This window comes from Struthio camelus, chromosome 1 (genome assembly GCF_040807025.1).
Source record: "Struthio camelus isolate bStrCam1 chromosome 1, bStrCam1.hap1, whole genome shotgun sequence".
In the NCBI taxonomy this organism is placed as follows: domain Eukaryota; kingdom Metazoa; phylum Chordata; class Aves; order Struthioniformes; family Struthionidae; genus Struthio; species Struthio camelus.
In genome coordinates, this window is record NC_090942.1 from 45053051 (window position 1) to 45071718 (window position 18668).

The following is an 18668-nucleotide window of genomic DNA, read 5'->3' on the forward strand; positions in this document are numbered from 1 at the left end:
TAAATATTGATTGGCGGAAGATTGTATTTTGGGTCTTTACCCACAGACACATCCTACTGTGTTTCTTTGAAGCTCATGAAAATATCCAGAATCAAAACCTGGTACTGAGTTAGGAAACTTACCCCATTGTGTGTTTATATCCTGCCACTGACTGGAAGGATATATTTGGAGTCTTCGATCCAATTAGGAAAAACCTTAGGGTGCTGTGGCTTGTTATTTTGGTTTTGTTTTACTAAAAGAGCTGCAAGCATCAACCAAAAGAGCTGCAAGCATCAACTTTCTTGTATTCTCTTACATGAAAGTATGGAGAATACTGCTAGATATTACTGCTAGAGATTCTGCAGTGTGCATGAGAGTGATCTGCGTAAACAGCATTTTTCTCAATAGCTCATTAGAACACTGTTATCAAGGCAGAAATGCAGACTGACGAGTAAGAGAAAGAACATGAGACAGGCAGGAGCCACTTAGAGTCTTCTCCAAAAAGACCGAGTTCTCAATAGGACCTTAAATAGCCTTTTATAAGCTGAAGAAGTGGTACCAGTGCTGCCTATGTCATTTATGTTTCGCTGCATCGCATCCTCTTTAAATGTAATGAAATTATGAAGTTGCTTAGATGGAGGGAGTCTTTTGATTGGTGTTTAGGCATTATACGTGAATAGGTTAATGTCTGTGAACCTCCCAGTTGGAAGTTTCTAACACTAACTTGCAGTTTCCATCAGAGATCAAAGTAATTTACTAACATAAATTATTTATACGTAGGGCTGAAAGAAATTCATAATAACAATAAGGCACCTCCATGAGATAATCACCGTACCAGAAGCACTCATCTGTACCTCACAGCCCTGCAGGGGATTGTAATTATCTCCTGCAAACCACACCTCTAGTGATTGCTTTTTGTTGCTTCATTGCAGTGCTGCCACTCGCAGTATTTTTTGCCTGACAAATATTTTAAGGAATTACAGGAAAGAATACAAACCAACTTGGGAATAGAAAACTCGTGGCAGTCATGCAAAGACAAAATGTTACAGTACAAGAAATACTGAAGGATTGCAGTTACACAGATTTGCATAACAACAAAAAAAGTACTAAATGTCATTCTGTTGGAATTTAAAGAGATACCTATGGTTTTTCTTCAAGTTATTCACTGCAGTGAACCCATCGTCTGCTGCCATTTCCCATGGCTTGCTGATGATCTACAGAAAACTGCTGTTTACAAGGTGCTGGCTTCTCCTCCATGCTTCCTGCAGCTAAAATTACATTAAAAGAGGCTAAAAATGCATTAAATGCTCTCATAAAATTACTCCTCTCTGTAGACAATTGCAGTATTTGCACAGAAGCGTAACATGATTACAGATGGAAAAAGGCTGGTGAGAGGTGATGGTCTCTGTGGCAATAACTGTGTTTGTAAAGTACCTCCTCCAACCTCTGCTGAAGCAGTCAGATCAGAAACAACTATCCTAACACAATTTTTGTGTTTACTAAACACACTGCAGTCTCAACACAAATGCACACATACACACAAAAATAGCTGGATAAGAACAATCCAAGGGACTACATATGAGAAGAATGGTATTAATTTAAAAAATAACTTCTAAAATAAATGATATTCAGTAAATGGGGCACATTTCTGAGGAATACAAGTTCCCATGCTGCAATAACCAAAATTCTGCCTCCTGAATCCAGTGCGATGGCACAGCCCTCGCATGTTGGATAATACGTGAGTACAAAGGTCTCTGAGATGGGGGACAAAGAAAAGCTTTCAATAGACCCTGTTTCAGACCTATTCAAAGGCCCATAAATCAGCCAGGCTAATTTAAACCAAGTCTACCATGTAATAGAACAGCTACTGCAAAGAGCACAGGGAGGCTGGGTTATCTATGATCGTGATGACACAAATCAATAGGCAATTGATTTCTTCCATTCCAAACAAGCTGCAAGTGATAGATCAACTTCACTGTGAGCCCAGCAAACACGGTCAGTTCCAAAACTGAATGTCAAGGGAACAGGAGCGTGCTTTGCTATCACTAGGTCATTGCCTGATCAGTTAGAGCTGAGCATGAGCTGTGCAGATTGAACAACTAAAATCCGTATTTCCATGGTCAGAATCTATGCTGGGATTTTTAACAGCCTATACAGACAGGGAGGAGTAATAAGTGCATCCATAAAAATGCAGTCCATGCCATGAAAAACATCTTGGGTTATTTTGGTATGAGTTTAAAATGTCAGCTTTGTGATACTAGAGTCTCTTCTTTCAAACAATGTCATAACATCATTATAGCTTTACTGGGGCAGTTCAAGGTCTGTAAGCTACCCCTTCTCAATTACCTCCTTTCCAGCCTGAGGAGTCTTAATCTCTTAGCTCTTCCTGATTTGGAAGCTGTGTCATATCTTTGATCATTCGATCATCCTGCTACTCTTCTTGCAACCTTTCCAAATTCTACCGTATCGTTTTTGATGGGGGGTACACAATAACCACACCAGTGTTCAAGATAGAGGTGCTTGTGCATTTATATAGTGTTTTTATACATGAATTTAAATATTTAACATCATAATATTTAACATCACCTTTCCTATTTTTTTTTTTTAATTTTGTGTTAGTTCTGTATGTTTTCTGACCACTGATGATTGCTGAGCTAACGTTTTGCATGGAGCTATCTATTACAACCCTAAGGTCTTTTTCCCGGCTTGTAATGATCATTTCAGAGCCTATCACCTTATAGGTATTATAGTATTACTGAAGTTTCTAAGCTCTTGAAATTTAAAATGAATAATAACTACATGATGCCAAGTAGTTCTTAATATATAAGGCTCCAGTCCTTCATTTAGAACAAGATATCTAGATTCCTGCATCCCCAAGGAAGTCTTCTAAAGTGGACCCATGCACCTTTTGATACAAGAGGAAGATGTAAGCTTTGAGGTATATCTGAGTATCTGGCGTGCATCTTTCAGGAGGATATACTGCATATTTTTATCTAAACCTGGATAAAAAGTGATTGTGTTTAAGAGCTGTTGAGAGAAGCACGTAAGGAAATTACAATATATGGAATATATGCTATTCAGTGGGGATTTAATTTTCAAAAACGCTAACACACAGAGAGATATTTAAGTACTTCATTTGCACAGATTACAGCTAATAAAACACACTTTAAGACGGCATATGCACTTAATCTTCAGTAGAAAGTGCTTCTAAAAACAGGTCTTAAGTGTATGTATAGCTAGACCTCTATATCTAAGTGCCAGTGATGCCAAAAATCTGGCTTCTCTTAAATGACTTAAGCTTCCAGTTGGAAAAGAACATTTTGGTGGATTTTGTATAGTAAAATCCTTAGAACATGGGCTGTCTTTTCTCTGTTAAATACCAACGGCATCTATGGATTTGTGAACAGTTGCTGTTAGTAGTGTTCCCACTGCTTTCTGGATGAGGTTCTGATTTGTCTCCTTCCCCTCGGCTTTTCAAACCTGGTAAATCACCATGTCTTTTTTGTATTTGTGGTGTGGAGGAACAGTGCATAATTCCTGCAAAAATTAGCGAGTGTCTTAGCAAAGAGCATGGATACACCCCCAGGACTTTTCAACAACCAATCTTGCAATACATTCCAAAAAAAAAAAAAAACCACACTGGAGCCATATCTTGACAGAAAAGTACTTTATAGTCTACTGCCAGAATAAATTGTGGAAATAGATACGTGCCATAAGGACTGCTGTCTTTGAAAGAGAAACAGTGCTGTCAGAAATGCCTTATTGGGCTGTTTAGTGTAACCTGATTCGTCTTCTCTCAAAAGCAACATAGTTAACCCCCTAGAGATACCACTGTGCCTCAGAGAAAGGAGAAAAGCAGTTCTGATCATCCTCATGATATTTTCCAAGCGGTGCTCTGCTCTTTTCTCTCTCTCATGCCTGCAAGTTCAAATAGATTACTCCTTACTTTTAAAACAAAGTTCATGCAACTCTGAACATAATTAAGCCTTTCCCTCTATGCCAGACGTGTTAAGAAAATACGCAGCAATGAATTATGAAAAGTTGTGTTTGGCAGGATCCCAGGTGATAGGCGTGAGCATGAAGGCAAAACCAAATCCTTCCAGCTATTCCTGATGTGAGGAGGGATGCACTGTGAGCTTTCCTAGCCTATCTGCCCTTCTATTTTCCCTGTCAGATGGGAGACGGAGCCTTTTTATACTGATTGCTTTGTGCTTTTTGGTTTTTATACTTTTTTGCTTCTGTGACAAAGTGTGATGAGAAAGACCCAAGCTATTGTTGCACAGAAAACGGTCTAGCGGTTGTGTATGCATATGTGTTAATTGACTTCCACTGAAACACAATCTGGGGAAAAAATAGTGCCTCTGTTCATCGATGTTAAAGGTCAAATAGTATCTGTGGGAGCCCCATTGTCAGAGATGAAACGCTGAGCAGTGTAGCTTACTTAGTAGCGAGCACATGTCTTGTCCTTTGGCTCCATGCAGAGTAGTTCTTGTGACCTCCGGATGCTAAAACAGGCTTAAGGTTATCAAGGATTTAAACTGGGCAACTTGTGGCACATACCTTGTGCTGTTAATCTGAACATTTTATTTTACAATAGCAATTTGAAATGTAATCCTGTTGATTTTCTTTGTGGCTTTTAAAAGTATATTTAAAAGGTTCAAAAACCTATTTAAAAAAAAACACACACACACCCCCCATGTCTTGTTTGCTTTCCAGCAAGAAAAACTGGGTGATATCTGCTTCTCCCTCCGTTATGTGCCTACTGCTGGCAAGCTGACTGTCGTCATTCTAGAGGCAAAGAACCTGAAGAAGATGGATGTGGGTGGACTCTCAGGTAAGTGCATAAATATCTGCTTGTAGATTGTGCAGGCTTGTAGGACTGGAAAACGACTCACTTTTCTCTGGTGGTCTCTTGGTTGAGAAGGTAAAGGCTCTCGTTCACAGTCTGAAAAATGCATTTTGTGTTTTCTGAAACTCAGTGAATGCCTGAGTATATCAGAACTCATTCTAGCTTAAAAAAAGGAATTTCATTATGCATTGCATTCCACTCCCAGATGAGGTCTGAAGAGTTAAACAGTCAGATGACACTGCAAGCTCTCTGTACTTTCTTTCTTCCCTGTTGCCTAGAGATAAATATGGACTATTCAGGCAGGAGAAAAAAAATCGGACAACAATTCCTATTGTCTGTTTAATCTCACAAAATGTGAGTGTTTCCCTGCAATGTTACTGATAATACATAATAGAGGGACTTACAACAGGTCACCGCGCTGACTACTGGTTGAGGCGCTGGGATAACTGTCTCTACATCTGAAGGGCTCAGGTATGACTGGCCAATGCACAAAGTTGGGAGGGAGCGAGCTGCGTTCTCTCGCTCTGTATTCACGTACAAAACAACAGTCTTGCACTTGGGGCAGTTGAGGAGGTTGGTGCCTCCAGGATGTGCAACGCCTGCAAGTAGTCCTCATGGTCTTCTGTTGTAGTGAGGCTGTGAGTGAAGGCACATATGCCATCTCTGAGGGAGGGTGCAGTCAGCACATGCAAAAGCGGGGTTGTGTCTCTGTGGTGGCCCGGTGTCACGGGAACTGGTGGAGCTGCACGTTCTCTGCTGCATCTGGAGTTCTTGGAAGCACATTACTGTCTGAATTGCCAATTAGCTGAGGCCAAATTAAATAACAAAACGCTTTATAAGGAGAGGTCTTTCCAGGAGAAATGTGTTTTATGTACCCTCTGTTTAAAAGAGACAGTGTTAACGGACTAGTGAGAATGAGGATGTTTCCAGCACAGCTCTAGAATTGAAAAGTTTTATTGCTGTCACTAGCATACAGAGGTGATTTCCATTTGACAAATGACAGACAAAATGATGCAAGTGTTTGGCTTTCCTTGGCCTATAATCTTAGCACAACGTAAGATTTAAACTCGAAATGTACACAGAATTGGGAACCTGATCTAAGTAAGCCTGGAGGTTTTGTTTACTATTTTTGATGAACAGTAGCAGGAGGAACATCACAAAGTGACGGGGAACAAAGTCTCTTACTAGTTACCAGGTATCTTTATTTTATTTTACTAGCTTCTGAAGTCTTTCACTGTACAGAAAGAGATATCATGAGGTAAAAGTCATGAAAATGTTGTAATTTTTATCTGAATCAAGTCTAGCTTTTTCAACACCCGTTATGAAATGTGGACACCAGTTTAGGACACACCACTAACAGTTTCCCTAACGCTCTGTACTGAACCAATTGCAAATTAAATTGCCCATTTCCTTGCAAATTGTATCCTAATGAAAGATTAGACTTTCATAATGAAGAGCCATGATTTTTGACTAAAGAACAGTCCTAAGAACTAGAGCATCTATATTCTTTCCCAGGATTTGCAACAAATGTGATAAATAATGGCTACTCAACTTGTAAGAAGAGAAAAGGGCAGGGAAGCACTAATGAGTCAAAGACCTTCTACAGACTTCAGGAGGAAAATATAATGCACTCCGCTGCAAGTAGCTAGGAGCAAATGGTCGTTTGCTCTCCTGTATGTGCTGAAGTGCCAGAACAGAGTAAAAGGACATTTAAATACATTTCTAGGGGATGATAAGTTTTGTTCATTTTTAGGGCCATTTCAACCTAAAAACATCATGTTCTCTCAGAGACAAACAAACCCAGTGGGATACTGTGGTTCTAGTAGGAATTCAAAAGTCACTGACAGTGATAAATGGCAGTTAGTATGGTATTCCTGAGGCAGTAATTATAAATGAAATAATGTTGTTTTAAAGTGGATCCAGTATCTTTTGTTGGGAGATTTCTCTTTTGAATAAATTATACAGAAATAACTTTTGAAATCAAGCTGAGATTTTGTTGTCATTATTCACACTAAATAATACCTACTCTCAAAGTAAGGCACTGTATAGTGACAGTGAAGGTGGCAGGATTTTATCTCAATGAGTGAACACTTTTCCCACTAGTTTTGTTATTTTTCTCTAGAAACTAAAATTGCTTTTCATTTTGCAAAACTGAAAGTTTTGCATTGCCATGGAGGTGGGAAAATGTTAGCAATGAAATACATTCTGAATGTTACCTGTATACTCAACAGCACTTACTGTCACCAAGGGAAAGCCATTACCAAGAGGTGAAAATTATGTAGGTGTCAGAGAATAAAAAAAAATGCTAAAAGTTTGTCAAAAATAGGCAAAAAGTGTCTAGGTTATGAGTTTAAAATATATTCTTGTTATTCTTGCCTCTTTTGGAGAAGATGCTGGAAAAGCCAAAGGTAGACATTTGGAAAGAGCAGGACTTTTTCTTCCACCCAGCCTTTGGACCTCAGAGGGGAGGTTAGCTGCGCTGCAGGGCGCCCACTTCCCTGTATTTTTTGGTATTACTGCTTCTGTTAAGTATCTGCTATACCTTTGCTCCTCGGTGATATGGAAAACTCGAGCAACTGTATTATCTTTTGCCCCAGTACAAACCACCGGTCCGTTGTTGTGGCTCTGTAGCCTCCTGCGCTTCTGTTTAATAATTTATTAAAAAGTGGAATGCATGCATAATTGTGGTCAAGAACATGCTTAATATTAGACGTATGTATTTACGTTGTCCTGAAGTAGAGCCTACTGAATAAGATACCTATCAAAAGCAACAGACCAGTTAAAATATATTAAAAACAGCACATAACTTTTCTACAGTGAATCTACTGGTGAAATCTTGGCCCAGCTAGTCAGTATATGCATCCCATTTAATGGTTACTACAGTTGCAAACAAAGCCTTCATCTCTGGCATTCTGAACTTTTCCATAAATTTTATTAGCAGTCAAAAGCCAAGCACAAATTACTTTGGAAACAGACAATAAAAGACAACAGACTAATCATCAAATTCATTAGACTCCTTGTAACAAAACCAGATCACCCATCTGAGCAATAAACTCCCAGGTCTTAAACTTAATTGCAGCATCAGGCTGTGACTAAAGCAAACCTTGGCTCAGACACAGAAACTGTTCAGCCTGAGCTCATCAAGTCACCACAACAAGTGAAAATTATTACTTCTGGTAAGCAAGGGCCTCTGGCAAACAATTATGCATGTTTTAAAATGGCATTTTAATTATTTAAATTATATTCAAATGCATTTTTAATGAATCTGACATCTGGCAGGTGATATGTGGGTATTTTGGCTATAAAGAGATTATTTTTATTTGTCTGAGTTTGGTAAACCCCTTTTACATGGCATTGTAGGTATTCTTCACCCAATATCTCTAAGTGACTTAGAAGCTTCTGCCTTACTGAAAGTAAATTGAATTTAGACTCCTAAGTAACTGTAGGGGTTTTTTTATTTTTAATTGCATTTAGATGATGTGCAAAATTGAAAGAGTTCAAAACCAGCTTGCAGGTTAATCTCTCCAAACAGCTCATAAAGACAAAGTCCAACTAATTTCTCCAGAAGGACACAACGCCACTCAGCAATGCTGTCAAGTTCACAAGAGCTGTCTATGCCTTGTGATACTTTATTGAGGTTTATAATCCCTTCTGTTCCAGAAGGACAGCAGGAATTATCTGCATCTCCCCTATGAGATACGTATTTAAATCAGAGTGGTGGTGATTTCAGCTACTGATTTAAATGAGCAAGTTTGAAAGCTTTATTTAAATTCATCTTAATCTTGTTTTGTAGTTGTAATTTTACTTATTTTCTAAAGGAAAACCAGTCGTTTAATCCTTAGCACATCGGACTTCCAACTAAATGCAAGTCTGTGCAATAAGTATGCAGCTCCTTCTCATTACATAGGAAGATTCCCAATATTAATACAAATTTGTGCAGACAGTTTTATAGCTTTTCATGCATTTAGTCATGTCTTGCGTTTGTATTCATTTTCGTTCCAGAGAGGAAATAGAAGCAGTCTCTCTTTTTAACTTCCAGCAGCTTTCTCGGTTTTGACTGAGCCGATCTTTGAAACAAATTACCCAAATACATTGAAAAACTTTTCCCTCTGAACTTTCAGAAGCAACTGGGGCTGGCACCTGAACAGACTGTTGTTATGGGTGTTTAGCTACCCAGGCCCTTTGGCTTAAAGGGCTCTCTTAAGAACTGCAGTGGCAGTATGTATTGCTGGCAAAATACTGTTTTATTTTATATTTAATATGTTTCACCTTTTAGTAGCTGATAACAAGCGTAAGCTTTAACGTGGCTTATCATCCTTTCAGGATTAATTTCAAAATGATTTATTCCATCTAAAAAACTTTGAAAACTGATGTGTTTTTGTTTTATGTGTACTATTTTAACATGCTTAGCCTTTAGTCAGTTTAATTAGCAGTCTCCTGTACCCTAGTAGCAAGCTTTTTAGTTCCCTTATCTCCTTAGCAATGCTGCCTCTCACCATTCCCGCTGGTCAGACCCGGAGTTTCGAAACAGAGGAAAGGGCCTAACGGGCACGTGCTCAGGGATTGCCTTGGGAACTGTTGCCACCTAGCATAGATTATAGCAGACCCTAAACCACATCTATATATGCCAGACTAATGCTAAGGAAGAACTGCAAAGAGAAAAGAGTTGCAATTGGATCCGTGTGATCTTCCTTCTGCGGAAAGCTGCAGCTGCTGCCATGGAGGAGAACGTGGCCCACAATCCCGTCCATTATGTGTGAAAGCTAATCTCAATATTTATGAGTTATAAACAGAAAATAGACAGCGCTTCTTTGTATCTGCCAAGCAAATGCTCTAAGCCAGAACCATCTCTGGGGACCAAATAACACTACAGCAGAAATAAAGCTAGTTTCCTACACTTACATATTTATTTTAAATATTGCATTAAAATTCAAAGGGCTTTGTTGTATGTCTTATAAAAGAATGTCATTGAAAAATAAAAAAGAGTTTAGAAACCAGATCGTTGAAGGGAGAGTGAACGCTCGTAAATTATGCAGGTCAGGGCGTTCACTTTAATAACTTCATTAAAGCAGAAGAAACCTTAAAAGCTAGCTAACATGAATGTAATATTATGGGAAGAGAACTACACTATTAGTGCCATGGCCTTGATATAAGCCTTATTGCAAGCATAATTCAGTGAACATTAAGGGAAAAGAAAATAGCCTTATTAAAAGACAAAATTGAAAATAAAAAACAAACACTGCCACCACAGCAGCGGCATTTGCAACTAGCTTAATCCTGAAGAATCCAGCAGAGATCAATACCAACAAATATTTTAAGATCTCTAGTTACACTGTCATCTACTGTGATTCACTCACTGGCTGAATTTCCAACAGTCGATGGCTGAAACAGCAATACACCTCTCCAATGCTTCCAAAATAATCTCACAGCATCACAGTGAATTCATTTTGTGTTCCCACAGGGGTGATGGGATCGGTCCCCAAACCTTTGTCACATTAAAATCTCTCTCTCCTGCCCAGAGGAGCGTTCCTGTTGGTGATATCTTCCCCAATACTGGGTAGTGGCAAGGGGTTTCTTGTCTGAAATGGTCCTCTTTCAAGGAGTAAATAAGATCTTTTGGAGTTGTTTCTTCAAATCCCAACTTGAATCTTTGACTTTAAATCACCTTCTTCCTCAAGCTGAGAGCAGAAGAGGGCAATTTCAAAATGGAAAGTTAAAAGGGATTCAACATTACAAGGTATATTCATCACAGAAGCAATGTTAAAAGATACATAAACTCTCCTATTTCAGGGCATTTTGGGGGGTTCTTATGAGGAGCTATCAGGTAATTATCCATTCTGGAGTGAGTACAGTTTTTGCACTGAACCATATGCTACAGGCTACTGCACACAATAATATATTGTATTAAATGAACCATCAAATGTGTCAATTCCGACAAAGAAGCGAAGCCAAATTGTCGTCTCTTTTTTCCTGCTATGCCTAAAATGAGGAAAAAGAGATTGTACTAACTAATTACCAAAGAAGTCTATACAAGCATTGCTCTCAGAAACCTTAGTAACTGTAGGACAGCTGTGCCAAAAGAAGTTCCTGGGCTCATTCAGAACCATCATGCAGTGGCTGCGTAGCTGCTTGATTTGAGAAAGGGAAGAAATCTAGTTGTATGTGTACATCTCCTCGGTCATCCACACTGACCAAAGCTACAGGAGGTCAACAGCTAGCTATGTGGACTCTGTCAGACCATAATCATAATTTTGTAGCGTTGCCATTGATTTTCCTCCCCTTCTCCAAAACAGAGAGCAGGAGGACTTCTTATTCTTTTATTTGAATAGCCGCACCTACATATTGCATTTTGTATGTGTGTGTGTGCGCGCTTATGTCTGCTTAAATTATAGTGGTTTTTTTTGGTTATACAGCTCCCAAAGCAAGTGTGAAGACGTATGTGTTAATTACTTGTGTGAAAATGGGATGGTTAATACTTTAAGTTTTCAAGCGCTACAAGAACTTCATAACAATATGAGTGACTGCAAAATAGATGTAAAATACTGCAGATAGATTCTGGAGTCCTTAGGGAAATTAGTCAGAGTTGTTCTCTTACGAGTAAGTTTAATTTATTTTTACTCTTGGAAAATTGCGGCCTATTTCTTACATTTTTTTAATGGGTTAGAAGAAAAAATTAAAATATGAACTCAAAAAGAAAATGACTTTTTTCATCTCTATAAATACAGTTTAGATCAGTGCTTAAATGTTCACTGAAGCTTGGAAAGTATAATTGAGAGTATTTCTTTTTTAGGACTATGTAAAGTCACACAGGTTCTTAAGACAGCACCAGCATTTTATTAGCACTGTTGTGCAGTTGAAGTTTGGTGGTGTTTGTAGGACTTTCTGAATCTTAAAACCTGATTTGCACGTTACTTTAAATCCCACATGCATTTTAGTTTGTTTAATCCCTCATGGGCAGGAAAGGTGATTAGTTTCTACTAGTTGTTATGTGGTTACATCTTATAGGTCTCATGGCTCTGTTTCCAAAGCGTTCTTGCCTTGTGTGTGCATCTCAACAGAAGGAAACATTTCACAAATTAGACATTTGATCCTGAATGGTCCCTGAAGTGAGCGGGGGTTGTATACAGAGAAGAGAATTGCCTGCCTCATCTGGTGCACTGTACTGAAAATATGGCTAGGAAGATTACTAGATGCTTCTAGTAAATGCATACTTTATTTTAATAAGAAATACAGGAAGAAAGGTGTTTCTGGTTTGTCAGTATCATTACTTCACATATGCATTTTATGGGTGATAGTTGTTCAAATCTATTCACAAATTTGACAAGTGAAGCTCTCCCCTACAAGATGTTTATCATTGGACAAAAATAAAAAAAGACGTTTTCCCCTTACCAGTTCCAAAATTCATTTCCCAGAACTTTCTAACTGAAGGTAAAAAGTCAAGTCCTGTCCTTTCTTCTGTCAACCTAATTGAAGAAAAGTTTGCATTACCCTTCCATAATAGGAAGCAATCTGGTCGCTGATTGCGACTCAGATGCCAACGTTCAGTTATCCTTATCGTGCCTTTTGTGCATCTCAAAAGAATGGTATGAATCTCAGTTGTATTCTCTTTCCTAATATTTTACCCATCGGTTTCATTCCGTGATCCTTTGGATGCGGTAGAAAAGCCAACGTTTGGGTCATGTTTCTATCTGTCAACACAGGCCATACCTTCTCAGAGTCACCTAATTCTAGTTGAGTGAGTTGCAGTGTTTCGATTAACTGCAAATTAACTGCTGACAAGGTGGAAGAGTAAAGCGTAGAAATGCTGCTCTTCCCCAGTAAAGAAGTTTGGTGACAGTGGTGGTGGAGGTGAGAATTTGTCTGGCTTTAATTCCTGGCTACTGCCTCTTGTGTTTTTCTCTGCCAGCTGCAGAAGTCAAGACAGCAGATACCATGTCATTGTGAGGAACTTCTGTATCATGATTATGTAATCTTAGGTCTTCTTTTTCAGTTGAACAATTGAGCTCCTTAAGCATATTATTTTCAACTGTATGGGTCTCATTTCTATGAAACTTTCAGATGTACTGGAGGGCAAGACGACCACATGTGAGTGAGGTTATCTACACAAGCCAGATGGACCTTTATTTAGATACTCAGTTTTGTTTGGACAGCTAAGGTGGTTTTGTTAAGCTAAAGATAAAAGAGTGATGTGGTCTTCTTTTCTCCCCTAAGACTATGATTGTTTCTAAACTAAAAAATGTGTTTTAACTTCAGTATGCTGGTCTTGTTGGTAAGGAGGTGCCAGAAGTGTTTCCCTCAACTGACAGATCTATCAATAATACAATGCAATAGCAAAACTGGCATTATGAAGCAAAAACCTCCTTCTGGCTTTTATAGTTGTTCGTCCAGTGATTTTATTCCAGAGAAGGAGATTAAGATTGTCTTCCTTTTTTGTTTATTACACTGTCTTTTTTCTGTCTTGTTGATGAATATGCTATTGCTGGTTCCCTGCATGAATTCCTTTCATTTGTGCTGAGCTGTCCTCAAATTTACAAATAGCAAGCAGTTTGCACTCACCTTAAATCAAAATATTTATGTGCAGAGTTTTATTGTGGCATCCAATCACATTAGACATCAATGTAATAATTATTGTATGGTAAAATATATAACTCTCATTAAGGAAAGACACAAATAAAGCACAGCATAGCATCTGTCCAGTTTATATGCCAACAGACATAAATTTCCTTAGTTGACTGCAAAATTCAAGTGTTATCTGACACAACTGACCAATGCTTGGTAAATAATATTTAGAATTTTTCTTGCGAAACAGGAGAAAAAGGAAATCTACCATATAGAATACCACCCACTGCAAAACTCAGTGGGTTTTTTATATTTTGAGGGAAAGTCGAAAGGACTTGTAAGCTCTGTATTTTGAGTTCTGTCACAACGCTCTCTCTTAGATGTGTTTGTTGAAAACAAATATAGCCACAGATATACATTATGAAACTGTGCATGATTTAACAGTAGGCAAAATCAAATTTTAGTTCCTGTCCTTCAAATACTGACACATGAGGATTTCAGGATCCGAATGTGACCTCCGCAGCTCAGCAGCATCCCCAGAGGGATTGCTTCAGGTGGGAGAAGTAAGGATACTGTTTAATCTTAGCTATCAAATGCAGCCTGTGGTACCTCTCTTCTTCGCATGTTCCCATAGAATTCCCATTTCGCAGAACACTTTAGCTATACAAGTCTACAGGTTAAATTCACCCTCCCAGTGAAGAGAACATGGCAATGGCATGATTTAGCCCTAGTTGAGAAAGCTTCTTAAACTCTGAGTATCTCCAGAAGTCTTTCCAGTACAGCTGTCTCTGGGGCCATTATCTTTATAATATTGTCGTGAGGGGTATGCTCATGCAGTAAGTTCCAGGAGGCTGAGTTTAGGTACTCTGCTGTATCATTTGTTTTCCATCAGTAAACCGTCACATGGTTGTTGACATTTGAAGGATGCTAAAAGTGGTGATTATGAGAGCATGCAGCATGATGGACTTTTTAAGTTCAGAAGCCATGGCTATGTGGGATGTGAAGAAATGCTTATGTAACTATGTGACAGCATCAGCAAGTCTTACACAGCAAATTGTTTTAGCTAGTTGGCAGTTAAGTTAATTCAGGCTGCTCTGTTATGACTAAAAAATATAGAAAGGAATATGTAATTAAAAAGAAGCTGTATGTTACTGTACAAATAATATATTTGGGGTCTTCTGGAATGCTGTGGGAACAAAGCTTTATTCCTTTGAGAGGTTTCTTGCTGTTATCATTCAAAGTTGCTTTCACTGGAGGTAGATCAAGCTTAAAGGGAACTGGATCAAGCTCCTTCCTGGATGGTGACTGTCAAGTACTGGCTCAGCCATTCCTGGAGACTTTCCATAGTGCCCCATTGCTGAGGGAACACGTGCTTCAGGAAGTTACTGTCTGGCTTCTGGTCAGGAAAGCAAGAGCAGCATTTCCATCTGCTGCTCAGCCTTTGTCTTCTGGTAGTCACTGTGGGAGAGTGAGTGAGTGATTCCCTAAATTGAGTGAGTTCTTTGACCTCAGTTAGTTAAGACATTGACTCAGATCTGAGAAAGACGTTGTTTCTGGCCAATCTGGGCACGTACTGAATCTTTTTGACCGGGATTTGGATTCTTTTCATAAGAAAACAGAGAACTATAAGAAGCGACAGGCCAAAGGATAGACAATCATCCATGTTTTACAAGTGAAAATTATTCAGACAATAGGCATGTCTTCCAAGTACACCAGCATACACTTTCCTTCGGGTAGGTAGTATGTCTGTGGTACCTATAACATACCAGCTGCTGTGGCATCTAGGTATTAGGTTCTCTACTTTAGAGTCCATGAAGAAGCAGGGGGTATGGACTTCATAACTTTTCATCTTAAGGTAGATTTTACACTAAGGAAATATTCCATTGCATTAAGAGTTGGCAAAAAGCCAAGGCCAACAGCAGTCCTCAGTTAATTTGAAGTGCAGTTCTCTGAGCAGTGGAAAAGGCACGATTTACTTTGAATTTCTGAGTGTGACTGGATATTATGATGTCTAATAAAATGCATGCTTTAATTGAAACCTCTTTCCACCCATAATACCTCTTTTCCACATGTATTTTCTGGTTTGTAGGAAGAGGTGAGACCACGTTGCATCTTTCACCTCATATAGGGATACTTAGTAGGCTCTCTGTATTCCACCTGACCATCTACTTTCACAAGCCTTGCAGGAATTTAATATCCTTGAGAGCCCTGTGATCCTCTCCAGTATGATTGACACTGGTCAATGTACTAAAAAGGTACGGAAAAGGGATGGTCAATCACCAGGCTGGTAATTACACACAAAGAAGACCGGATGATCTGCTAGACTGTGTTTCCTTGGGAACACAAACAGCAAAAAAAATAGATACTTTGTTTTATTGCAAGCCGAGTGACAAACATTCTTTAGTGATTCATATTTAAATATATTCTCATTTTCTTGCGGAGAGTCTTTTTTTCTTCCAGGTTTCTTTCTGGCTAAAACAAATGAATACTTTTTAAAAATCTATAGGTTTGCTCAAAATCGTTCCATTACTTCCTCTCTTGTTTTATTTGTTCTCTGTGCATAGGAGACCCTGAATCTGAATAACCTAAGTCACACCATGATTTTAGAAAACCTATTTTGGCTTCTTTGGCTGTTGGCTTCATATTTCAGCATAGAGCACAGTCACTAAGCATTCCATTGCTGTGTATTTGCATACAGGTTTGCTTTCTGCAAAGCATTAGCTAGATAAGCACTTTAGCTTTTCTTGTTTACATTCTGTTCACTGTATTTTCTCTTTGTTTACAGTTTTAGCATATTTGAATCCTAATAGGAAATGGAAAGAAAGAATAGCATCATCCATAGTGCTACTGCTTGACCTATCCAGCTCACACATCTTGCTTTTAGAAAAACCCGGTCATTTTTCACCAGCACTTGGAGGTACATTCAGATCTGCTTTGGCATCTGTCCAGCTCTGCATAATATCAAGCAGGGGACATCCTGTCTGAGAGAACAGATTGTTAGTTCAATTATATTCCTGAAATTGAGTTAAATTTCCATGAAATCTGCTTCAAACGTGAAAAACCCTAGGGGAATGTTTTTTTGTTTGTTTGACTTATATTATAGCAATCAGGCATACTAAATGAGATGCGTTGTATGTGCGTGTGTTCTGTATGCTGTTTATGGCTGTTTATCTCATGTGTTTAATAACAGGGTGAAGTGAGTAAATTGATAGTGCTGCCATCTATAGACAAAAAAAGCTATTGTACTCCTTGCATAATGAGAAAGGTGGGGGAATTTGGGCTTTTTGTCTTACATTTTTTAATATGTTATGTTATAACCAAAGGGAAAACAGAAATGCTCTAAGCTTCTTCTCAGTATGACTAATGATAACTCTCCATTCATGAAGATCAAATTTTATGGCACTGGCCTGGCCTTTCTGAAGGATGACGCAGTAATTAAACCGTCTTTCAGTATCTTTGCGTCAGATTTGGGGGGCAGGTACTGTCTCAGGGCTATTCTTAGTGTATTTTCCTCATCAGTAGCGTGTCTGGTATATTGAAGAGAAAGGTAATCTTATTGTATCACACATAATTTCAGTCCATTTTTTGGTAAAAGGACAGATGGTGCAGTTTTTCTGGCAGAGATCCAAACATCCATATGGTACAGTACTGTTTTGTATTAATTCCAATGTTGTTTCAATGAAAGATATTGTTCTGGTCATATGCAGAACTTCCACACTCAGTTTTATATTTCTACCTATGTTTTCCTATGTTAGTTTTTATTTATTCTCAGAAGTTTAAAAGCCATCTTTCTCTATCTGCCAGTTTTATCCTTCCACGTGGAGTGAATGTTTGTTTTCCTCCTTGTCTCTCAAATTACTTATATATATCTTAAGAAATGAAAAGTGTCTGCAACATGCAGAGTTAGATTGTACCATTCCACAACATGCCAATGAGACATATTCACAAAATGTCCCATTGATCTCCATCAGGCGAAGTTTCTACTTTATCATGTAAAGGGTGATAGAACTCAGATTTTTGATTTTGTAATGTTGTTTTTTTAAATATACACACACACACACACACACACACACACACATATATATATATATATATATGTCGCCACAGATTTAGTAAAGGTTTTAGCCTATTGGTGGAGCACCTTGTGTTGACTGGATGTGTATTCTGTCTTTGCGCAAAGGAATGCCACCTTTTTGCCTTCAGGAAACCAGAAGGTATATTGTCTATCATCTGTTTATTATTTCTTCTCAGCAATTTCCCTATGAATTTTTACAGGGGGAGAATACAATCAGTCTGAAATAGCAATTATTCCTAAGTAGTCTGCAAGCCATATTAAAAAGAAAAAGCACTGTGATTAGAGATTGTCTCACAAGCTAATCAGAATGAAAGAAATAGGGCGTATAAGAATCAGTAAATCACTTGATGACTTAATCAGGTTATCGTGATACTTAATCAGGTTATCATGACAAATAATGATACTCAGAGAGATGTTAAAAGCCTAAATAATTCCAGTGACAAATATTTGAAAGAAATTACATGCAAAGTTTGGTTTGGCAAAAGACACCAAGAGATGCTAGCCCTGCATCACCAAAGACTTGGCCAAGCTAAAAGACAGTCACATTGTGGTTTTGACAATGGTCATAAAACACAAGCCACTGTAGAACAGCACAAGCTTTTCGATAGCCACACTAAATCCGCATAACGCTTGCCTTTTCCTCTCTGAAGTCCTGGTAAGCTGAAGCATTAACATTGGCTCAAAAGCATATTTTCAAACTTTATATCAACACATTTGACAGCACAGCATATGTTGTCATCAGGCGTCCAGTTCTACTCTCTGCTACAGGCAAGAAGCTCAATATACAACATACTAATAAATTAAAGGAAAGGTAGGGAATGACAAGCTTTTTTTAAAAAGTTGTGCATAACATTTTTATTTCAAAGAAGGACAATCCATAAATGTGAACTTCAGTGGGCAGATTTCTTTCTTTTCCAAAGATGAATAGGCCGCTGATACATCTTTATTTTTTGTTTTGCATATGCAAAAAAGTGGCATCCGATTATAGTACAAGGCAGGTGATTTTTAACAGACAAAAGGAATAATTTTAAATATATATATAATATATGTAAATATATATATAATAAATATAAATAATTTTGCACTTAACTATGGAAGAAAATTACTGAGTAAAATAATACAGTGAATTTTAAGAACAGGAGAGTAGAAATCTGGTCACATTGTAAAGTCATTTACGTGTCTTGAGGTACAGAATCAGAAGTCAGA

General features: G+C 38.2%; 1 protein-coding gene across 3 annotated transcripts in view; it reads left to right on the top strand.

The window, feature by feature from the left end:
- The window catches only part of SYT1 (synaptotagmin 1), a 356739-nt gene that overhangs the window by 298125 nt on the left and 39946 nt on the right, over positions 1 to 18668 (top strand). For all 3 annotated transcript variants that reach the window (XM_068936351.1, XM_068936357.1, XM_068936356.1), the window contains exon 8: positions 4696 to 4813. In XM_068936351.1, coding sequence (XP_068792452.1) covers positions 4696 to 4813 — 118 coding nt within the window. The remainder of the gene's footprint in view (positions 1 to 4695; positions 4814 to 18668) is intronic.